Source organism: Aegilops tauschii, chromosome 2 (assembly GCF_002575655.3).
Source record: "Aegilops tauschii subsp. strangulata cultivar AL8/78 chromosome 2, Aet v6.0, whole genome shotgun sequence".
NCBI lineage: Eukaryota > Viridiplantae > Streptophyta > Magnoliopsida > Poales > Poaceae > Aegilops > Aegilops tauschii.
In genome coordinates, this window is record NC_053036.3 from 642,205,812 (window position 1) to 642,230,625 (window position 24,814).

Below are 24,814 nucleotides of genomic sequence, written 5' to 3' on the forward strand. Positions count from 1 at the left end.
GATCAAAGGAGCCATCGGACCTAACGACGACGACACAGAGGAACTCTCAATGAAAGCACCAATGTCGGTGTCAAAACCGGCGGATCTCGGGTAGGGGGTCCCGAACTGTGCGTCTAGGCTGGATGGTAACAGGAGGCAGGGAACACGATGTTTTACCCAGGTTCGGGCCCTCTTGATGGAGGTAAAACCCTACGTCCTGCTTGATTAATATTGATGATATTGGTAGTACAAGAGTAGATCTACCACGAGATCAAGGAGGCTAAACCCTAGAAGCTAGCCTATGGTATGATTGTTGTATATGGAGTTGATGAAGTTGTCCTACGGACTAAAACCCTCCGGTTTATATAGACACCGGATAGGGTTAGGGTTACATAGAGTCGGTTACAATGGTAGGAGATCTTGAATATCCGCATCGCCAAGCTTGCCTTCCACGCCAAGGAAAGTCCCATCCGGACACGGGACGAAGTCTTCAATCTTGTATCTTCATAGTCCAGGAGTCCGGCTAAAGGTATAGTCCGGCTACCCGAACACCCCCTAATCCAGAACTCCCTCAAGCACAGTTTGCAGTTCTTGCATGAAAAGCCCAACCGTGCTTCCACAAAAAGTGAAGCACATATGTGCATCCATGTGAAGCACAATTGTGTTTCTATGTTTTTATTCTATTTCCTTTTTCTTCGGTTTCTAGTTTTTCTCTTTCTTGGGTTTAATTTTTTCCCAACTTCCGATCTTTTTGGTCCTGAATTTTTCGTTTTTATCTCCATTTTTGTTGGTTTTTTGAGATTCGGTTTATTTGTTTCTTTTTTTGGTTTCCCTGTGAAGCACAATTGTATTTCTTGCATGTAAGCCTAACCGCGTTTCAACAAAAAGTGAAGCACAATTAAGCTTCCGCGTGAATCACAACAAAAACTGTGCGTCTGTGCTTTCCTCAAAAAATTGAAGTACATATGTGCTTCCGCATGAAAGCGCACATCCCACACAAAGCACAATTTAGTTTAATTGGAAGCACGAGATGGTATAGTTTGGAAGCACAAGTTGTTACTAGTTGAAAGCACACATTTTTCTAAAAAAAAGATCATTCAAACCTATCAACATGGGAACTAAATTTGAAGATCTCGACTTAAGAACCACAACGATGAGAACGGTTGATGATTTAGACGCACTTATAGTATAGGGAGATCGAACATTACAAAAAAAAAGAATAAAAAAAGCACAAACAAACTCACCATGGCTTCCGTGCGTGGGAAGAAATCTCAGAAAGACTTGAGGTTGCGACAAATGTCACACATGCAGTGCGTCATTTGACGTCAGCCATCAGAAAACGTGGGAGTGGCCTTTGCGAGAGGTACCCTTGACTCATGATTTCGGGAAAATCCCCTCAAACCCGCCCCAAAGCTCTGATGCCAAACAGGGCCTTAACGTTAAACCAAACCCAGCCCAGCCCAGCCCAGGAGGAGGGGGAAAGCGATGCATGGATCAACCAACCCCGGCCCGATCCGATCCTTCTCAGGGGGAGGAAGAGGAATATCCCGTTACGCCGCGAGCATTTCCCTGCTGGCCCACAGGAAGGAATCGCAGGAGGTCTCGCAACCCGCACGCACGCACACGACGACCATAGAGGCCAATCTGCAGTGCACACACGCAGCCTCGTCTCCTCCGTTCGCAGCGGCAGCAGCAAGAGAAGAGGCGGCCGGCCCTCCCAGCCCCCAAAGAGCGAGTGAAGAGAAGAAGCAGAGCCGAGCCGAAATGAGGCGCCCCCTCCCCCTACTCCTCTCCTGACAAACCTCTCCCCCCTCCAAACCCCCCCTCCCCTCCCCTCCCCTTGGTTCGTCCGCCCGCCTCGGACTCCACGGCCGCCCCACCGGTAAGTGCGCCGCCCCTCCTCCTCCTCCCCCGCCGGTCGACTCCGACGGATTCACTGCCCCGCCCGCCCGCTCGTCGGCGGCCCCCCATTTTTGGGGGAATTTTGTTTTCCTCCGTCGAGAACCCGTCGCCGTCCGATTTGACGGGCCTCATTTCGGGCGGTGTTTCACTCCCCCACTACTCTCTCCATCTAATAATGCCGGCCGCCTCTCCCCGTTCCTGATTTTCGATTGCGTCTCCGCCAGGTGCAAGGGAGGATGGATTTGTCCAGGTTCGCGTCTCCGCGCCCGCCGGGCCTGCAGATCGGCGCCGCCTCCCTCCGGGGGGCCTGCTCGCTGCGCCGACCCCGGCACAGAGGCGGGGTCCACGGCGGCCGGGGCGGGAACCTCATGGTCGCCTCGGCCCTCCGCGGCTCAAGCAGCGGCCTCTTCTACGCCGCCCCGAACCACGGCCGTCTCCGGCTCAGACGGACCGGGTCGGCGCGCTGCCAGGGCAACGACTCGCTCGCCTACGTGGACGGCCCGCTGGAGGGCACCAAGGGCAGCAGCGACGGCGGCGACGACCCGGGCACCACATCGGGGTCCGACGCTGAGGAGAGGGCCCGCAGCGCCGCCGTCGACGTGGACGACCTCCGCGACCTGCTGCAAAAGGCCAGGAAGGAGCTGGAGGTGGCCCGGCTCAACAGCACCATGTTCGAGGGCAAGGCGCAGCGCATCTCCGAGTCGGCCATCGCGCTCAAGGACCGCGCCGACAGCGCGCAGACCGAGGTGTCCGCCGCTGTGGCCACCGTGCAGGAGATCATCAGCAAGGAGGACGACGCCAAGGAGGCCGTCCGCAAGGCCACCATGGCGCTCTCCATGGCCGAGGCCCGGCTGCAGCTCGCCGCGGAGGCGCTCGACGCCAAGAGGGGCTCCGTCGGGCAGCTGGAGGTCAGCCTCGACGACGTCGAGGAGGAGGCGCTCGCGTCCGCCCAGGAGGAGATCAAGGGGTGCCAGGCCAGCTTGTCAAAATGCGAGGAGGAGCTGGGCCGGATCCAGGGGAAGAAGATGGAGCTGCAGAAGGAGGTCGACAGGCTGACCGAGCTCGCCGAGAGGGCTCTCCTGGACGCCTCCAAGGCCGAGGAGGACGTTTCCAACATAATGGTGTTGGCTGAGCAGGCCGTGGCTCTTGAGATGGAAGCGGCCAAGCGCGTGAACGACGCGGAGCTGGCGTTACAGAAGGCGGAGAAGGCGGTCGAGTCCGTTGTGGAGCTGGTGCCGGCTGCTGATGGGCACATGAGTGACGAAGAGGACGATCTTTCTGATGTTTATGACTATAGCGGTGACGGCATGGCTGACATTTCTGAAAGGGATGAGGTGTCAAATGTCGAGCGTTTGATGCAGATTAGCGACTTGGCTGCTGAAGGCATCGAGCCGCTTGAACCGTCTAATGAAATGCCTGTTGAAGAACGCAGTGACAAGTTGCTTGTTGAGCCTCAGAAAGAAGCTGAACCTGACGTAGATAAGTCAAAGCAAGGGAAGAAGCAGGAGTCTTCCAAATCATCGTTGAAGAGGTCGTCTCGTTTTTTCTCGGCGTCTTTCTTCTCCTCCAAATCGGATGGAGAATTTACACCTACATCTGTATTCCGAGGGCTAATGAAATCAGCAAGAAAACAAGCACCAGCTCTTGTTGCCGGGATACTGCTTCTTGGTGCAGGGTGAGTTGCATGGTAACTGATATATACATTTTCTTGGCTTCTGTTTTGCAGTAAAGATTTGATTTCGCATATCTCCATCTGTTTACCTTGTATACTCTTCTAGTATGCCCATTTGTTGACCTGTGGAATAAATATAACCGTGCGTGATTGCTTCCTTTTACAGTAGTTGAACCAGCTCTTTCTCAAATGACGTTTTCCTTGTGTGTGTACCATAGGGCATTCTTCTTCAATAGAGCTGAGAAGAATAGTCAATTGTTTCAGCAGCCAGGCATAACCACCACAAGCATTGAAGAAGTTACCTCCACTGCAAAGCCCATAGTTCGCGAGATACGGCAGTTACCACAAAGAATAAAGAAGCTAATCGAGCTCTTACCTCATCAAGAGGTATTTGTCCCCGTTTAATCTGAACCTGTATATCAGTGAGTTTCATAATTCATTTGTCTGACCACTCTATTACCGCTCATGTAAACTAATTTGAAGTTTAGCTTCCTTACGCCCTTTATTGCCCTATTCAGGTAAATGAGGAAGAAGCTTCGCTTTTTGACGTACTATATTTGCTGCTGGCTAGTGTTGTTTTTGTACCATTATTCCAGAAAATACCTGGAGGTGAGATATGTTTATCTGCTATGTGTATGTACCTTGATAAGAACCAGTATATTTGTATGCTCAGTTATTATATTCACTTTGATATCCTAGGTAGTCCTGTTCTTGGATATCTTGCTGCTGGTGTCCTCATTGGTCCCTATGGTCTTTCTATCATCCGCAATGTCCATGGAACAAAGGCAATTGCTGAATTTGGAGTCGTGTTCTTGTTATTCAACATTGGCCTTGAGGTACAAGCTGAGTGGTTCTAAAGATTCTTTCTTCTTTCAGGAAGCATCAGTTTAATATATTTTTGTATCTGCAGCTTTCTGTGGAAAGGTTAAGTTCGATGAAGAAGTATGTCTTTGGATTAGGCTCTGCTCAGGTAATTTCAATGCGTATGTAATCATCAAGCAGTTGTCCATGCGGATTACTCCCTGACAAATTGTAACAATCGACAGGTGTTGGTTACTACAGCAGTTGTTGGTCTGGCAGCTCACCGTTTTGCAGCACTACCAGGACCAGCGGCAATTGTTGTTGGGAGTGGTTTGGCTCTATCATCCACAGCTGTCGTCTTGCAAGTATGATTTGTAACCGGCAATTATCTTATTTATCGAATTTTGCTAGGTTGGTTTTCAGCACAAGTCAATTATCACAATCAAATGAAGTTGTTCATCAGAAGCAATTTCTTCAGGGAATAAGTAGATTGGCCGGATTTATGTTGTGGTCATACTTTGAATATTCAGGCGTAGACTTGGTTTATTGAAGTGCTTTCTTTCGTCTACATATTTATCTGCATTCTTCAAAATTCTATCCGAATCTTTTGTTGCTCTGCTGTTGAGTACTTGCTGTTTTTTGCTCCGCCAGGTACTACAAGAACGTGGGGAGAGCACATCACGGCATGGACGCGCCACATTTTCTGTGCTACTTTTCCAGGTACAATTTCAGCATGGTCTGACATATACCTTTTCAGGGCTCTCTCCTTATGTTATTGCCATTGTACTTTAGCATGCCCCTTCGGTGATGTTCATAAGCTTTGTTTTTTGGCCATGGGTACAGTTGTAGTATCTCATTTTAGTGAAAGAAATGAGCCGACCTTTTGATAATGGCAGCCTTGCACTTCTTTTTAACAGATGTTTCTTAATTTGTATCCAGGATCTGGCCGTGGTGGTTCTGTTGATATTGATCCCACTCATTTCACCTAATTCTTCAAAAGGAGGGGTAAGCTTTTTATGTCATGTGCTTTTCCCTTGTCGAGCTAGCACATTTTTTTTCTTGATGCACACCATTTTACACATTTTTCAAAGAATCCACATCACATAAACTGCTCACCCAAGTTTCTGAACTCTCTTCTCTGATTTTCACTTCTACTGAGCACTATAAAACCCATGTTCTTCCATAATGTTCTTGAATGTCCAGAGCTATGTGAACATGATGATATTTCATTGCACTAGTGTCCAGAGCCATGTGTTTAGCCTTTCTGTTTGAACAGTACGGGTATGGCCCTTGATACCTTCTCTGCTTCTTACAGGTTGGTTTCCAAGCAATATTGGAAGCTATGGGAATGGCTGCGGTAAAGGCAATAGCTGCTATAACTGCCATCATTGCTGGAGGTCGTTTGGTGAGTTGTATATTCGTTCATTTTAGTTGGCATGCTTATCTTATGAGAAACTTTGCATAACTCTTCTTAACTGCCTGCTTAACAAGCACACATACATAACATGCATTTATGTGTCGCTGCCGCTGTTGTGTGTGCGTTTTAGTCCTTTTATTTTGAACCTGCATTTCTTATAATTTGATTGTACCTGTTTGACTCACATTGTTCGTTGTTGAACAGTTCCTTCGGCCAATTTACAGGCAAATTGCTGAAAATCGGAACGCCGAGATATTTTCAGCAAATACTCTCCTTGTTATATTTGGGACAAGTCTTCTTACTGCTCGGGTATGTATTTTATTTGATTAATTCTGAGCTTGCTTACCTGAAATCTACATCTCATATTGTTGTACATTTCTTTATAGGCTGGCTTATCGATGGCACTGGGAGCATTTTTGGCTGGTTTGTTGTTAGCAGAAACAGAGTTCTCCTTGCAGGTTGAGTCGGATATTGCTCCTTACCGTGGCCTTCTGTTAGGTCTATTCTTTATGACGGTGAGGGCTCTGAAGACAATCTCACTAGATATTAATTCCTGTAACCTATACCATTAGGATTTTGTTGCAGAGTGTACCATTCTTATATGATGGAGCAGATATATAATGCAGTTTTGCAGATACCATAATAGGTCAATTCTTGTTTATTAATTCATTAGTCATGGAGTCATCGACATATGCATTGACCCACATGAAATCCTTATTCATTTCATTTAACTGTTCAATATTGAATCGTTTTCGCTCCACTCTAATCTTACTGCAGAATTTCATTATTATCACAAGTTTCTCATATCATATATTTTAAATACAATTAATGATCATTTGCGCTATATCAATTGATGCTGTCAAGACGCAATAATATCTTATTTCTTTTCTAGCAGGCAACTTCATGTATTTCTTATTGTTTCAATATATCTTGCTCGTAGAGCTATTATTTCTTTCTTTCAACAACTTGCCATGCATAGAATCATAAGAATGCCACTAATTGGTGTCATATCACTTATGTTTGTCTTATTTTGGATTTACATGCCATTAACATTTCAGAAATTTATTTCTTGAACATCAATGCTTGAATTACTTTAGAACATTTCTAATTCCTTTTGTAAGTTCCGACCATATTTGATACCTTCTTAATGCTTACCCTGGTTTGTTTCTTTCCAGGTTGGAATGTCTATTGACCCAAAGCTGTTTCTGTCAAACTTCCCAGCAGTCTCTTTGATATTAGGTCTCTTAATTATTGGAAAGACACTGTTAGTAACATTTATTGGTAGAGTGTTTGGAGTTTCCACCATAGCTGCTGTTCGGGTTGGTCTTTTGCTTGCACCTGGTGGGGAGTTTGCTTTTGTTGCCTTTGGAGAAGCCGTTAACCAGGTATTGTATTTACTATTTTCTTTGACTGTACCTCGTGTTTTGTGTTTTTCCTATTGTTAGCCTTATAGGCGGTGAGATATTTCTTTCTCACACGTGAGTTTATCATGGGAGCAATAATTTTTATAAATGGCAACGCTGTCTTTGCAGGGTCTTCTATCGCCTCAATTATCGTCATTATTATTTTTGGTGGTTGGCCTTTCAATGGCTATGACACCATATTTAGCTGCTGGAGGGCAGTTTCTAGCATCAAAATTTGAGCAGCATGATGTCAGGAGTTTATTGCCAGTGGAAAGTGAGGTATATTCTTTCTTTCCTTTTGTCATTGGTCAGCTCAGCTATCACCTGTTGTTTTGGTTACCTTTATGGCTTTATCTGTAATCATGGCTTAATTAAAAAAACATTTTTCTTAGTCTAAATTTTAAATTAGTGAACCGTCATCTCCGACTTTGAGAATCCGTACTGTCAGAAAGTATGCCCAACTTCCTGCATTTACATGCACACCCCTGTGCATTCCTTGTGTTATGTGTATAATAAAGCCAGATAATGTATTTCTTTTTAAGTAACTGAGCAGCCTTAATAACTCAAACAGCATACACTAGAAGCCTTGTTACGTATATATATGATATAGTAACTTTCAGTGTGTCAGTACTAAACTACTAGCACTAATGGCCATCTGTAAATTGGACATTTATTTTGAAAAGGAATTTGTTTGCATTTAATTTCTCAGATATACTGATGGAGTAATAAAGTTTTTTCCTTACATGTTGGTGCCAGTATCTTGAAAGAAATTTAATAACCACTTCCGAACCACCTAAACTGAATGCAAGGTGCCCTTTGCCTGCCTCCATCTGAATATTGACGTTGATTGGTTGGTCGCTTAGTGGATTGTATAGTTTGTTCTAATTTAGTGCCATTACTCGGCAAGGAACAGGCAGTTAATGCCTGTTTGCACAAAAATATTATAGATATTATGTTTACAAGCAAAAGTTAGGCCAACTTTGGTTAGAACAGGTATTGTTAACTGTTGCGAGTCATATGACCCCTGTCCCTGAAAACAATCACAAAAGCAAGGGAATAAGTAGTCCAAAAGCCAGTTAGGTCAGGGGCGCTGTATGCAAGCGGCTTGTTTTCCCCAATATAAGGAACTTTAGTTGATAAGTAGTAATTGTATATGAGGTATTTGCCAGCTTAGTTATGCCGGATGTGAAAAATACCCAAAGCAAGATAAGTTTGCTTCAAGTTAGAATATCATTACTTTTGTACAATCTCCTCTGCTTACAAGTGATATTACGGCAGCTATTCAATTTCCTGTAAGATGCTGATTCTCACTGAGCTATAATTTTGTTTGTTTGTGTAGACGGATGACTTGCAAGGCCATATTATTATTTTGGGATTTGGACGTGTTGGGCAGGTTTGTCATGCAATCCTCATGAGCTATTATATCTACTATGTTCAATAGTTTTGATAATACATATTTTCCTTGTGCTAGATCATCGCCCAACTCCTGTCAGAACGGTTAATTCCATTTGTTGCGCTTGATGTTCGAAGGTATGGTACTGGATATGGAAATAACCTTATCTGTAACACAACTATTCAAATGTAGTGAAACATGTTTTCATTACTACAATCAAGTGTTGATCCATGACTCCATGAGTATGGCTGCTATATGTATATCAATGCTTAAGTCTGCGAATTACTTTGCTAGTTTTAGGATTTAGCTATGCTGTGTACTAATGGTTGCTATCATGCTTCTTTGATGATTAACATGTAACTAGAGTTAAATTCTGCTATATCAGCAAACAGTATCTGTCAGCAAACCATCTTGAAGGATCCAGTAAGGTTGACTTGGAAACTAGGAAAATAGTAGCGACCCTGGAGTGATGGGTCTTATACCCTACTACTTTGGAATGTGAATTAGACCCATGGTTCTAGTTACTTTTGTACAAACTATAGAGCTGTATGGGCTCTGAGCCCGTTGATGATTACTTCAATACTAGAGCCCGTTGATGATTACTTGAGCAAGATGATGATTAACATGTAACTAGAGCCCGTTGGTTCCACTTCCATTATGATAGACCCATACAAACTAGTGTAATTTGGTTACCATTCTATCTATTTTAGTCTACTGCTTGTTCAATAATCAATAGTCAATTTGTCAACTACTCTGATAAAGTCTAGTGCAGTTTCCACCATTTAATTCTGGGATACTTTTCAGTGATCGGGTGGCAGTTGGGCGCGCACTTGATCTACCAGTATATTTCGGTGATGCAGGAAGCAGAGAGGTATGCATAATTTTACAGAACTCAATTATACGCTTGTCAAAACACAGAAGCAATGATTTATTGGTTTTGGCTAGGTACTGCACAAAGTTGGAGCTGAGAGGGCATGTGCTGCTGCCATTACTTTAGATACTCCTGGTGCAAATTATAGAGCTGTATGGGCTCTGAGCAAATACTTTCCAAATGTGAAGACATTTGTCAGAGCACATGATGTTGATCATGGTGTTAATTTGGAGAAAGCTGGTGCATCAGCGGTAAGTAAACACCACAAAGCAATCTATTGTGTGGTCCTAAAACATTATTTTGGGCAACTTATATGATGAAAGGCCATGTGGTTTGGCTAATTATTTGGAATGTGAATTGTTTTATTAGTTTATCAGAACAAATTGCAATTCAGCAACCTGCCTTGTGAAACACAGTGTTATAAAAGTGGATCTACTAGAATGTAAACAAGCGGGCGCCCCTACCTATTATGCATAATCGCTACTGGTGGGTGGGCTGAACACAGAATCATGTCAAAACCATTCATGACAAGTACAATTATTGTTCAATGCATTGGAAATCAAGCACTTAGTAGCCAACCTCCCTCGTGCTGTTCTTTCCATGTGTATTCTTGTCATTGTCTACCCAGTTTTTCTAATCATATACTTTATCACCGTCAACTATGTTTATACAATTTATGATAAAACTGCATTCAAAACTTTTTTAGGTTGTCCCTGAGACCTTAGAACCAAGTCTTCAATTGGCTGCTGCTGTTCTTGCTCAAGTAAGCTCCGCTATTATTCTGTTCTGATGTGCTCATTCAGAAAAGTATTGAATTTGACGCGTAAGCACCATTTTCTTCATGTACTGTATCACAGGCAAAACTTCCAATGTCCGAGATTGCAACAACCATCAACGAATTCAGGAATCGTCATTTGTCAGAGCTTACGGAGGTGTGTGGTTGCATCGTAATTTAGTGATCTTATCCGTAACACTTTAACCATCAAATTATTATGGATGACACAACAGATAAAAAATATTTAAAAGATGCAATTGCCTTGAATTGAACACGGTATAAAAATAGCTTACAGTGAATTTTCATCATCTGTTATAGTAGCGCTTTGTGAAGAACTACTAGCCGTTCGGTAAAGAGTAGTGCTGTACAGTATATGGTCATTTGCATGATTTAAAATGTAATGTAGGTATTTCTCAAACATTTCTAGTGGAAAAATACCAGTTCCAGTTTCCATATTAGTTGAGCAGAGCGGTTTGTTTGTCCATGTCTCAAAACTCAAGAGGACATTGCTGTCTGCTTCTTCCTTGACAATCCAGATGGAACAACAATAAGTAGACGCGACGAATGCAATAGATGCTTGTCAACTTGCTGGGACAATAATTCTTCTGATTAACCGGTGGCTGCTTGCTTCTTTCACAGCTTTGTTCTACAAGCGGGAGCTCCCTGGGCTACGGCTTCTCTCGGGTCATGTCGAAAACGAAGCCTGTGGTCTCCGACGACGAGAGCGACACCATTGATGGAGCCCTGGCGATCTGAGCCCACTACGCAAACGTAAAAGGCTCCGCCTCCCTTGTCCTCCTCCCAGGGCTGTACAGTAGATGTGTTCGCGTATAGAAAGGTAGCAAAAATAATAGTCCGAGCGTACGGCTGTTACCGATCTTGGCAACATTTTAGCTCTTCCATTTTTGGCATGGTAGGACATTTGTTTCTTTTCTCTTCCAGACCACTGTTTCTTCCTTTTTTTTTCTTTCGAGCCCTTTTACTCCCCGTCAAGTAGACGGTGGAAGATTTGGTTATCAGGGTTGCATGCAGGACACTGGGAATTTTGCAGAAAGTGTCCGCCATTTTGCGTTTGCTGTTCTACTCTACTCTTATCCAAGTTTTTGATTTTCTTTCTTTACATAAGTTGAGAAAGGTATTGCTTCTTGCATTAGCATCTGGTCTTTATTTTTTGTCCCACACTTGGGAGATGACCTAGATTTTAGTAGACATGCGTTAATTAATTTTCAATGTAAATTATGGCAAAATATCTTTCATGACCACTTCAATATTTTTGGACAGTTAAATGGAGTAATTAATAGAGTTGTTGTATAGTACCCTTGTGAATTATAACAGACCCGGGATAGATCTGTCGGGTGCTGCCTTGGCCTGGTGGTCGAGGATGAAGAAGTGGGAAAGCAGTAGCACCAGCGGGTCCTCCCGTAGCACAACAAGGACCATAGAGGGATGCAACTGAGCTAGCTCGATGCCAAGCTCAACGAGGAACTTCTCGGCGAAGGGGTGCAGAGGAATGCAGGCAAACACTGCAGTGGAGCCCGGGTGCCGCTCTCGCGAGAAGTGATGCTTGTTTGGGTCAAGAAGGACCCCAAAGCATCCCACGGGCTTTAGACCGTCGAGGTCGTTGGCATCCATAGAGGACAGATTAAGAAGGTCACTCTCCGGCTCATCCATCCATGACTTCCTCTTAGTTGTCGTCTTCTTGACCTTCAATTGTGCACCAAAGGCAGAGCTTGCCATAAGAGCCCTTGCTCCATTCTGCAGAGGAGTTGCCCTTCCGATCAAAGCAGTGTGTTGAAGGATCATGAGCGTCACACCTAGAAATGAAAAAGCGCTTAAAAGAGCAGGCATCATGAGGAAGGTAGGAACACCACTGTCCCTCGGTCCCCCACCCCCAGCGCGCGCGCTCTCTCTCTCAGTTTTCGGAAAGTTCCTGGGAGCATCCAATCCAGTTTTGGGAAGCTCCCATGCCCATTTTTCTTTTCTTTTCTAGGTTTTTTCTTGTTGGTTTTCTCTAATTTTGTCGTTTATTTTTTAATACTGTTTTTAAATTTTTTCCCTTTTATACCTTGCCACTATTTTAATATTTGTGGACAAATTTTAAATTCATGACCACTTTTTCAGATCTCAAATATTCTTTGAACTTGCAATTTTATTTTTTGAAATTCATGATCATTCTAAGAAATTCATAGACTGTTTTTAAACTCGCCAGCTTGTTTTTGAATTCATGAACATATTTTGATATTCATTATTTTTTTAATCCGCAATCATTTTTTGAACTTGGGATATTTTTTTGACTCCATGAATTTTTTAAATAATCATGAGATTTTTTTCAAATTCGTGAACATTTCAGCCGAATGGGGTTGGAAAATTCCTATAATTAACTAATGACTAATTAGTATGGTTGAACTTTCTATTTTAATTATATGCATCCCTGTGACTAATTAATTAATTGCATTAATGACTTGATTTCATAATAGATTTGGCGTGAAAAAAAATCCCTACTCAAATAGACTTAATTAATTGCACTCATAATTATTTTTAGGCTAATTAATTATATTAATGGCTTCTTCCCAAATTATTTTGCATGAGTGACCTTGTGATACATTTCATAATTAACCTGATCCTCCCATTCAAGGCTTGATATTACTTTTCATAATTAATGTGATACTCACGTCCAAAGAATGATACTCTCAGTGATTAATGCGATTCTTTCGTTCAACACTCGATGATACTTCTCATAATTAATGTGATTCTCCTGCCAAAAAATAATACTCTCCATAATCCAGACAAAATATACAGTGGTGGGAGGTGAGGTGATAAAAACCCGGACGATATTAAACCATGTAGGGGAAGCTTTCAAGTCTCAGTTTAGGAGTAGAGATACTGCAAGGAATTCATCCGCGCGCAGAGTGTTCGTGCGACTTAGGACACTCGTTTTCTCGTTTTGTTCATAACATTAAAAAATGTTGCATGTTTTTATTAAATGTTAAAAGTTTATATAAAAATGTCGAACTTGTACAAAAAATGCTAAAAGTGTTTTTTCAATAACATTTTTTTATTTGTTTAATATTTTTCAAATACATGATTAATATTTCAAAAAACATGTTTAATGGCTAGTTTTTTTTGTACACATTGTACATTTTCGTGTACATTAGAAATATTTTTTAATACATGTTTAACATTTTTGAAATATATGATTAATTTTTTTATACACTATCAACATTTTCTCAAAATTTATGTTTTTATGTTTTAGTTTTTAATACATGTTCTACATTTTTTGTTACAATAGGAGCATATTTTTTTGTACACTTTAACATTTTTAAAATAGATGATTAATATTCTCTTAAAAAAATTTGACTACTTTTTTCATACACGCGGTATATTTTTGGTATATATTAGGAACATTGTTTAAGTTTTTCATAAAAAAATCGTATATTTTCAGTACATTATTTTGAGAAATATATGTTTTCGGTAAACTTGTGACAGGGCTTTCTCTCCCTGGCCGGGCTAAGAAGTAGAATGTCATCCTCCTCTCTTGCTGCAGGTTTCTAACACAATTCCTTGTGCTAAAAAAAGAAAAAAAAACGCTAACAGAATTCACCGTTGAGACCCAGACCCACACCCAGATCTAGCGAACGAGTAGCGGCCACCATGGCAGCACCACCGCCGGCGCTCCCAGGGGAGCTCGTCGAAGAGATCCTCCTCCGCCTCCCACCCGACGACCCCGCCTGCCTCCTCCACGCCCCCTCGTCTGCAAGGACCGGGGCAACAGCGTCTCCGGCCCCGGCTTCCGCCGCTGCCTCCACGGGGCACCCCCCGTGCTCGGCCTCCTCCACGGCAAGCCCAACGAGCGCTTCATCCCCACCATCGCCTCTCCCTTCTCCCTCGCCGCCCCGGATCACCGCTCCAGGCGGTCCCTCGACTGCCGCCACGGCCGTTCCCTCTTCCTCCAGGACGCCAAGGAACTCCTCGTGTGGGAGCCAATCACGGGCTCCCAGCGGCGCGTACCTCTGCCTGTGGTGTTCGAGCGTGGCTACTCGACTGCGGCCGTGTTCTGCGCGGCGGATGGGTGCGACCATCGCGACTGCCTCGGGGGCCCTTTCCATGTGCTGTTCGTCTTCTCCTCTGATGACGATGACGATGAGTTTGCCACGCCCCTTTCCGCGTGCTTATACTCGTCGGAGACCCGTGCCTGGGGCCAGCTGACTTCGGCACACGCCATGTTAGTGGAATTCATTGAATATTCTAGCGTGCTCGTTGCCAGCTCTATGCTCTACTTCATCTTCTACGTCATCGGGCGGTGGGGGTCGATCCTCGAGTATGACTTGTCAAGCCACTCACTGACTGTGTTCAGCACACCCAGAGACAACGACAACCACTGCGACTCCCTATATAATCTCGTGCTCACAGAGGACGGCGAGCTAGGAATAATCCAAGACTTGCATCCGCATCTCAAATTGTGGACAAGAGAGGCGAGTGATGGCACTGATGCACGATGGGCGCTGAGCCGGGTCATCTCATTGTGCAATTTGCTCCCAACTAGTGCTCGCTTGCATGATGGTTATAGAGTGGGAGTGGTGGGCTTTGCTGAGGGAGCAGATGTAATTTTCGTTAGTACGCTTGACGAACTCTTCGCAATTGAGCTACAACCTGAGCAGGTGAGGAAGGTGTGCGATTATTCTGGCTACCATAATGTGGTTCCAGTTGTCACCTTCTACACTCCTGTGCCCCGACCCCGAGGCCACCACCAAAATCTGCTGGTCTCGGAGCCTGGTGAGGTGGCAGGTGGCGAGGTGGGTGGAGAGGAAGAGAAAACAGTAAATCAGGCGCAACAATTGTTCGAGCATGGTTCCATTACAATCGAGGAGGGGGACTTTGTCAACACTTCCGAGCGCATCCGACATGACCACGATATCAGGTTAGGGCTCTACTCCCAAACTCCTCCCCATTTGAGCTACGCTGAAACATTTGCTTGGATGTGATTGTGAAAAGAAAAGAACTCCCCCCTTAGTTCAGTGCTCTTTAAGATTAGCACCATGTGCCATTAGTTGCTTTGTGACTTGTAGTCGTTTTGTTCAGGAGATGCATTTACAACAATTTATATATTTTAGCCTTCTAGCACGAAGTGGTTGCCAAGAGATAAGAAGGTATTGACAACCACTGTCCCTTTCTTTTGGACCAGTGTTGGCGCCACAGTTGCACAACTGTGTGATGAAATGCTTTATTTTCTTTGAAGTTTGCATTGCTCTCTAGGTTCTTTTATGAAATTCCACTTTTATGGAATAGTAACTTTTGGGATCAACCGGCCTCATAATTTAAACAGGGCACTGCCATGCCCATCGGATAGTCATATACACACAGAAAATGGCCATGTGATTATGCATATGAAAGTTAGTAATAGTCCTGTTTGAGAGTTGGAAGGTACTGTTTGCTGTTTGGACTTTGTCTCGTGAATTCTCATCATCATTCCACAGAAGAACGTTACTCAATGATGTTTTACTATTAATTGTTTTTAATTGATAGAAGATGATGTTGAAAATGCTTTCATTTTTAAAAACACTTGTGCCATTGATTGACCATATCTTTAACTTTTGTCTGGTGCCATATGTCAGCCATTTGCTTCCTAAATTTATCTAAGTATAATTTTATCTTTCTTGCATCTACACTTGGAATAGCGATGCCAGTTTGAACATATATGGAACTATTTAAATAGTGTACTTGCACAAGGTAGCTTTTACTACAAATATGAGAGTTCCTCTTTTCAGCAATCATGACTTACATAAGTTATGCAATAATGTCAATAGTTGGTGTTAGATGAGCCAATTTATTAACCATGATCATGTTATAATGATTAAGTTGGATCATTTAATCACTTGTATGCATATCTTCCTGTTGCCATTTCTTCAGGAGTTTCCAATGGCTCAACAACATTGATGGTCATGCATCAATGTGTTTTCTTCTTATTAGGGTAAATACTGGAAATAGTCATTTTTTGACATGAAGACCGACTTAATTGTTCATTACTCATTAGGGGAAAACTCAAACGGAACAATATAAGTGCTAGAAATACTGTAAATAACATTGGGGTTGTTGGCAAGGGCTTCAAATGTGGTAATGTCAGGCTTCAGATGGCAACAGAATATTGAAATATGATTCAGCTAGATATAAAGTGCTGATATCACCAAGATATGCCTGACGAATCGTATAAGAGGTTTCTACTCTATTTTCATGTTGCCTCAGTGGTCAATACTCATCTGTTGATGTTTATACAAGTAGCTACATAAAAGTGGGTGTCATCCAACATTTAATCTGTTAATTTTTTGTTAACTATTGCAGTGTTTGCCATGTTCCATATTCAATTGCAATTGCTCTAAAAAGTCTCCATTGTTTGCCATTTGCCGTGATGACAATCTTTGCATTAGTCTACGAGGGTTGTATAAACCATTTTGCCTTTTATGTAAAGTTCATGTTTCATTCTACTAGCATTACATGCCACTTACAGGAGTTTAGCTTTCGATTTATATATCTGTTATTTAGCTGTATTAACATCTCAATCTGGTAGTGTAGTTTACATTCCAGGCTAAACTTTTTTATGGTATTGGCTGTCAAGTAGAACAAAATGCTTGTAGATTTTGTAGGGATGGTGTGTATTGCAGTATTTAGCATTTAGCTTAACAAAATGCTTGTAGATTTTCTACGGATGGTGTGTATTGCAGTAATTAGCATTTAGCATAATTAGTCAAGTAATTGTATAGTGTTATCTGACCACTTCCAAGTGAAGTACTACTGCCTATTTTATTGTTGAACTACATGTGTAAGTGATTTTTTTGTTTGTCTTTCTAGCACTGGTCAGGATACTTGGGCACTGACCTCTCTGAGTGTGTAATTAATTAACTTTGGTTTTTGTTCATGAGCACAATCATCTCCATTAGTTCAGCTGCTAAAAACAAGAGCAGAGAAGGACGACGTCTGCAAGTAACAGGGTGGATGGATGAATTCATCGACGTAGTTAACTAGGTTCTTATTTCTTTTCTAGAAGAGAAGAGAGTTCCTCCATGTGCCCTTTTGTTTTTTGCTGTGGAACAAACAACCAAACAAACGTACTGTTGTGTACACAATAAAATTTGTAAATTCTCAAGAGGTTGATTCTTTGTTGATTTGGGGGTGCATGGATGAATGAACCAGGACCTGTTGGTCTCCTTGTGAAATAAATGGGTCAATAGCTCCTGTGCGACACATTTGAGGTGAAATGGAAGGAGTGCGACGTCGTTGACGAAAATACCTCTAGTGCAATGTTTCAGAAGCCCAAATAGCCAAGGCCCACTCGGGCGATTTAAATGGTCGTCAACGGGACTGAGGTTATGTTTAAGACATGTGGGTCCCACTTGACAGTGCATCTAGTTACGGCCCCATTTAACAGTGCATCTAGTTACAGCCCCACTTGGCAGTGCATCAGGTGAGACGTGTCCCCGTGCCTATCTGAATCAGGTGAGACGTGACCCGTTGCTCCCTCCTCTTCGTTCTCGGCGGTGAGCCGGCGACGGCGCCGGAGCTTTTTTGCTCAGTGCCAGCAGCGGCGGAGCTTTCATTCTTGGCGACGGTGGCGGCTGTGGTGAGTGAATCCGGAACCCTTGTCCTGCTCCTCTCCTTGTCGAGTTAGATCTCACCGCATCACCTCTGTTTCCCTCTGTTTTTCGTGGATTTGATCCAGATTTGGGTGCGGGGGAGGGAGGCTGACCGCGATGGAGCCGCTAGAGACAACAACACCGACTAGGTATGTGCTTCCTTTCCAAGCTGAAGGAAATATGCCCTAGAGGCAATAATAAAGTTATTATTTATTTCCTTATTTCATGATAAATGTTTATTATTCATGCTAGAATTGTATTAACCGGAAACATAATACATGTGTGAATACATAGACAAACAGAGTGTCACTAGTATGCCTCTACTTGACTAGCTCATTAATAAAAGATGGTTATGTTTCTTAACCATGGACAAAGAGTTGTTATTTGATTAACGGGATCACATCATTAGATGAATGATCTGATTGACATGACCCATTCCATTAGCTTAGCACCCGATCGTTTAGTATGTTGCTATTGCTTTCTTCATGACTTATACATGTTCCTATGACTATGAGATTATGCAACTCCCGTTTGCCGGAGGAACACTTTGTGTGCTACCAAACGTCACAACGTAACTGGGTGATTATAAAGGAGCTCTACAGGTGTCTCCAAAGGTACATGTTGGGTTGGCGTATTTCGAGATTAGGATTTGTCACTCCGATTGTCGGAGAGGTATCTCTGGGCCCTCTCGGTAATGCACATCACATAAGCCTTGCAAGCATTGCAACTAATAAGTTAGTTGCGAGGTGATGTATTACGGAACGAGTAAAGAGACTTGCCGGTAACGAGATTGAACTAGGTATAGGATACCGACGATCGAATCTCGGGCAAGTAACATACCGATGACAAAGGGAACAGCGTATGTTGTTATGCGGTCTGACCGATAAAGATCTTCGTAGAATATGTAGGAGCCAATATAAGCATCCAGGTTCCGCTATTGGTTATTGACCGGAGACGTGTCTCGGTCATGTCTACATTGTTCTCGAACCATAGGGTCCGCACGCTTAAGGTTTCGATGACAGTTATATTATGAGTTTATGAGTTTTGATGTACCGAAGGAGTTCGGAGTCCCGGATGGGATCGCGGACATGACGAGGAGTCTCGAAATGGTCGAGACGTAAAGATCGATATATTGGACGACTATATTCGGACATCGGAAAGGTTCCGAGTGGTTCGGGTATTTTTCGGAGTACCGGGGAGTTACGGGAATACGGGGAAGAAGTATTGGGCCTTATTGGGCCATACGGGAAAGTGAGAGGGGCTGCCTAGGGCAGGCCGCGCGCCCCCCAAGGCCTAGTCCGAATTGGACTAGGGGGAGGGGCTGCGCCCCCTCCTTCCTTCCCTTCTCTTTTCCCCTTCCTTGTCTCCTACTCCTAATACACGGAAGGACTCCTAGTTGGACTAGGAAAGGGAGAATCCTACTCCCGATGGGAGTAGGACTCCCCTAGGACGCGCCATAGAGAGGGCCGGCCCTCCCCTCCTCCACTCCTTTATATACAGGGGCAGGAGGCACCCCATGGACACACAAGTTGATCTTCGTGATCGTTCCTTAGCCGTGTGCGGTGCCCTCCTCCATGATATTACACCTCGGTCATATTGTAGCGGTGCTTAGGCGAAGCCCTGCGATGGTAGAACATCAAGATCGTCACCATGCCGTCGTGCTGACGGAACTCCTCCCCGAAGCTTTGCTGGATCGGAGCCCGGGGAGCGTCATTGAGCTGAACGTGTTCCAAGAACTCGGAGGTGCCGGAGTAACGGTGCTTGGATCGGTTGAACCGGGAAGACGTACGACTACTTCCTCTACGTTGTGTCAACGCTTCCGCTTCGGTCTACGAGGGTACGTAGACAACACTCTCCCCTCTCGTTGCTATGCATCACCATGATCTTGCGTGTGCGTAGGAATTTTTTTGAAATTACTACGTTTCCCAACAGTGGCATCCGAGCCTAGGTTTTTATGGTTTGATGTTATATGCACGAGTAGAACACAAGTGAGTTGTGGGCGATATAAGTCATACTGCTTACCAGCATGTCATACTTTGGTTCGGCGGTATTGTTGGATCAAGCGGCCCGGACCGACATTACGCGTACGCTTACGCGAGACTGGTTCTACCGCCGTGCTTTGCACACAGGTGGCTGGCGGGTGTCAGTTTCTCCAACTTTAGTTGAACCGAGTGTGGCTACGCCCGGTCCTTGCGAAGGTTAAAACAACACCAACTTGACAAACTATCGTTGTGGTTTTGATGCGTAGGTAAGATTGGTTCTTGCTAAGCCCGTAGCAGCCACGTAAAACTTGCAACAAACAAAGTAGAGGACATCTAACTTGTTTTTGCAGGGTATGTTGTGGTGTGATATGGTTAAGACATGATACTAAATTTTATTGTATGAGATGATCATGTTTTGTAACCGAGTTATCGGCAACTGGCAGGAGCCATATGGTTGTCGCTTTATTGTATGCAATGCAATCGCCCTGTAATGCTTTACTTTATCACTAAGCGGTAGCGATAGTCGTAGAAGCATAAGATTGACGAGACGACAACGATGCTACGATGGAGATCAAGGTGTCGCGCCGGTGACGATGGTGATCATGACGGTGCTTCGAAGATGGAGATCACAAGCACAAGATGATGATGGCCATATCATATCACTTATATTGATTGCATGTGATATTTATCTTTTATGCATCTTATCTTGCTTTGATTGATGGCAGCATTATAAGATGATCCCTCACTAAATTATCATAGTAAAAGTGTTCTCCCTGAGTATGCACCGTTGCGAAAGTTCTTCGTGCTGAGACACCACGTGATGATCGGGTGTGATAGGCTCTACGTTCAAATACAACGGGTGCAAAACAGTTGCACACGCGGAATACTCAGGTTAAACTTGACGAGCCTAGCATATAACAGATATGGCCTCGGAACACGGAGACCGAAAGGTCGAGCGTGAATCATATAGTAGATATGATCAACATATTGATGTTCACCGTTGAAACTACTCCATCTCACGTGATGATCGGACATGGTGTAGTTGATATGGATCACGTAATCACTTAGAGGATTAGAGGGATGTCTATCTAAGTGGGAGTTCTTAAGTAATATGATTAATTGAACTTTAATTTATCATGAACTTAGTCATGGTAGTATTAGCATATCTATGTTGTAGATCAATAGCTCGCGTTTTGTTCCCCTGTTTTATTTTGATATGTTCCTAGAGAAAACTAAGTTGAAAGATATTAGTAGCAATGATGCGGATTGGATCCGTGATCTGAGGTTTATCCTCATTGCTGCACAGAAGAATTATGTCCTTGATGCACCGCTAGGTGACAGACCTATTGCAGGAGCAGATGCAGACGTTATGAACGTTTGGCTAGCTCAATATGATGACTACTTGATAGTTTAGTGCATCATGCTTAACGGCTTAGAATCGAGACTTCAAAGACGTTTTGAACGTCATGGACCATATGAGATGTTCCAGGAGTTGAAGTTAATATTTCAAGCAAATACCCGAGTTGAGAGATATGAAGTCTCCAACAAGTTCTATTGCTAAAAGATGGAGGAGAATCGCTCAACTAGTGAGCATGTGCTCAGATTGTCTGGGTACTACAATCGCTTGAATCAAGTGGGAGTTAATCTTCCAGATAAAATAGTGATTGACAGAATTCTCTAGTCACCATCACCAAGTTAGTAGAACTTCGTGATGAACTATGATATGCAAGGGATAACGGAAATGATTCCCAAGCTCTTCGTAATGCTGAAATTGACGAAGGTAGAAATCGAGAAAAACATCAAGTGTTGATGGTAGACAAGACCACTAGTTTCAAGAAAAGGGCAAAGGGAAAAAGGGGAACTTCAAGAAGAACGGCAAGCAAGTTGCTGCTCAAGTGAAGAAACCCAAGTCTGGTCCTAAGCCTAAGACTAAGTGCTTCTACTGCAAAGGGATTGGTCACTTGAAGCGGAACTACCCCAAGTGATTGGCGGATAAGAAGGATGGCAAAGTGAACATATGTATATTTGATATACATGTTATTGATGTGTACTTTACTAGTGTTCATAGCAACCCCTCAGTATTTGGTACTAGTTCAGTTGCTAAGATTAGTAACCTGAAACGGGAGTTGCAGAATGAACAGAGACTAGTTAAGGGTAAAGTGACGATGTGTGTTGGAAGTAGTTCCAAGATTGATATGATCATCATCGCACACTCCCTATACTTTCGGGATTAGTGTTGAACCTAAATAAGTGTTATTTGGTGTTTGCGTTGAGCATGAATATGATTTGATCATGTTTATTGCAATACGGTTATTCATTTAAGTTAGAATAATTGTTGTTCTGTTTAAATGAATAAAACCTTATATGGTTACACACCCAATGAAAATAGTTCATTGGATCTCGATCATAGTGATACACATATTCATAATATTGAAACCAAAAGATGGAAAGTTAATAATGATAGTGCAACTTATTTGTGGCACTGCCGTTTAGGTCATATTGGTGTAAAGCACATGAAGAAACTCCATGCTGATGGGCTTTTGAAATCACTTGATTATGAATCACTTGATACTTGCGAACCATGCCTCATGGGCAAGATGACTAAGACTCCGTTCTCCGAAACAATGGAGCGAGGAACTGACTTATTGGAAATAATACATACTGATGTATGCGATCCGATGAGTGTTAAGGCTCGCGGCGGGTATCGTTATTTTCTGACCTTCACAGATGATTTGAGCAGATATAGGTATATCTACTTGAAACATAAGTCTGAAACATTTGAAAAGTTCAAAGAATTTCAGAGTGAAGTGGAAAATCATCGTAACAAGAAAATAAAGTTTCTACGATCTGATCGTGGAGAAGAGTATTTGAGTTACGAGTTTGGTCTTCAGTTAAAACAATGTGAAATAGTTTCACTACTCACGCCACCTAGAACACCACAACATAATGGTGTGTCCGAACGTCATAACCGTACTTTATTGGATATAGTGCAATCTATTATGTTTCTTACCGATTTACATATATCGTTTTGGGATCATGCATTAGAGACAGCTGCATTCACGTTAAAAAGGGGCACCATCTAGATCAGTTGAGACGACACAATCTGAACTATGGTTTGGCAAGAAACCAAAGTTGTCGTTTCTTAAAATTTGGGATTGTGATGCTTATATGAAAAAAGTTTCATCCTGATAAGCTCAAACCCAAATCGGAGAAATATGTCTTCATAGGATACCCAAAGGAGACTGTTGGGTACACCTTCTATCACAGATCCGAAGGCAAGACATTCGTTGCTAAGAATGGATCCTTTCTAGAGAAGGAGTTTCTCTCGAAAGAAGTGAGTGAGAGGAAAGTAGAACTTGATAAGGTAATTGTACCTTCTCCCTTATTGGAAAGTAGTTCATCACAGAAATCTGTTCCTGTGACTACTACACCAATTAGTGAGGAAGCTAATGATGATGATCATGTAACTTCAGATCAAGATACTACCGAATCTCGTAGGTAAACCAGAGTGAGATCCGCACCAGAGTGGTACGGTAATCCTGTTCTGGAGGTCATGTTACTTGACCATGACGAACCTACGAACTATGAGGAAGCGATGATGAGCCCAGATTCCGCAAAATGGCTTGAGGCCATGGAATCTGAGATAGGATCCATGTATGAGAACAAAGTATGGACTTTGGTTGACTTGCCCGATGTTCGGCAAGCTATTGAGATTAAATGGATTTTTAAGAGGAAGACGGACCCTGATAGTAGTGTTACTATCTACAAAGCTAGAATTGTCGCAAAAGGTTTTCGACAAGTTCAAGGTGTTAACTACGATGAGAGTTTCTCACTCGTATCTATGCTTAAGTCTGTCCGAATCATGTTAGCAATTGCCGCATTTTATGAAATCTGGGAAATGCATAACAAAACTGAAATCCTTAATGGATTTCTTGAAGTAGAGTTGTATATGATGCAACCAGAAGGTTTTGTCAATCCTAAAGGTGCTAACAAAATATGTAAGCTCCAGCGATCCATCTATGGACTGGTGCAAGCATCTCAGAGTTGGAATACACACTTTGATAAGTTGATCAAAGCATATAGTTTTATACAGACTTGCGGTGAAGCCTGTATTTACTAGAAAGTGAGTGGGAGCACTACAACATTTCTGATAAAGTATATGTGAATGACATATCGTTGATCGGAAATAATGTAGAATTATTCTGCAAAGCATAAAGGAGTGTTTGAAAGGAGTTTTTCAAAGAAAGACCTCGGTGAAGCTGCTTACATATTGAGTATCAAGATCTATAGAGATAGATCAAGACACTTGATAAGTTTTTTCAATAAGTACATACCTTGACAAAGATTTTGAAGTAGTTCAAAATGGAACAGTCAAAGAAAGAGTTCTTGCCTGTGTTACAAGGTGTGAAATTGAGTAAGACTCAAAACCCGACCACGGCAGAAGATAGAAAGAGAATGAAAGTCATTCCCTATGCCTTGGTCATAGGTTCTATAAAGTATGCCATGCTGTGTACCAGATCTATTGTATACCCTACACTGATTTTGGCAAGGGAGTACAATAGTGATCTAGGAGTAGATCATTGGACAGCGGTCAAAATTATCCTTAGTGGAATAAGGATATGTTTCTCGATTATGGAGGTGACAAAAGGTTCGTCGTAAAGGGTTACGTCGATGCAAGTTTTGACACTAATCTAGATGACTCTAAGTCTCGGCCTAGATACATATTGAAAAGTGGGAGCAATAAGCTAAAGTAGCTCCGTGCAGAGCATTGTAGACATAGAAATTTGCAAAATACTTACAGATCTGAATGTGACAGACCCGTTGACTAAAATTATCTCACAAGCAAAACACGATCACACCTTAGTACTCTTTGGGTGTTAATCACATAGCGATGTGAACTAGATTACTGACTCTAGTAAACCCTTTGGGTGTTGATCACATATCGATGTGAACTATGGGTGTTAATCACATGGTGATGTGAACTATTGCTGTTA

General features: G+C 42.9%; 1 protein-coding gene and 1 pseudogene across 1 annotated transcript; both read left to right on the forward strand.

The window, feature by feature from the left end:
- Positions 1 to 1,531: 1,531 nt before the first annotated feature.
- LOC109744604 (K(+) efflux antiporter 2, chloroplastic) lies at positions 1,532 to 11,296 on the forward strand. Its single transcript, XM_020303757.4, has 21 exons — positions 1,532 to 1,861; positions 2,106 to 3,556; positions 3,772 to 3,940; positions 4,072 to 4,162; positions 4,253 to 4,389; positions 4,464 to 4,523; positions 4,600 to 4,719; positions 5,006 to 5,074; positions 5,294 to 5,359; positions 5,670 to 5,759; positions 5,976 to 6,080; positions 6,158 to 6,286; positions 6,947 to 7,156; positions 7,304 to 7,453; positions 8,514 to 8,567; positions 8,646 to 8,704; positions 9,372 to 9,438; positions 9,513 to 9,689; positions 10,145 to 10,201; positions 10,296 to 10,370; positions 10,853 to 11,296. The coding sequence occupies exons 2-21, from the start codon at positions 2,118 to 2,120 to the stop codon at positions 10,967 to 10,969; spliced, it is 3,441 nt and encodes a 1,146-aa protein (XP_020159346.1). The 5' UTR covers positions 1,532 to 1,861; positions 2,106 to 2,117; the 3' UTR covers positions 10,970 to 11,296.
- Positions 11,297 to 13,491: 2,195 nt separating this feature from the next.
- Positions 13,492 to 15,195, forward strand: LOC109744602 (uncharacterized; annotated as a pseudogene).
- Positions 15,196 to 24,814: the final 9,619 nt, after the last annotated feature.

What these genes read in the sequence shown, in the direction of transcription:
- LOC109744604 (XM_020303757.4), top strand. Translation starts at nt 2,118, where the DNA reads ATGGATTTGTCCAGGTTCGCGTCTCCGCGCCCGCCGGGCCTGCAGATC. An exon ending in ATACTGCTTCTTGGTGCAGG is followed by an intron (nt 3,557 to 3,771) that starts GTGAGTTGCATG and finishes TGTGTACCATAG; the next exon opens with GGCATTCTTCTTCAATAGAG. An exon ending in TATTCAACATTGGCCTTGAG is followed by an intron (nt 4,390 to 4,463) that starts GTACAAGCTGAG and finishes TTGTATCTGCAG; the next exon opens with CTTTCTGTGGAAAGGTTAAG.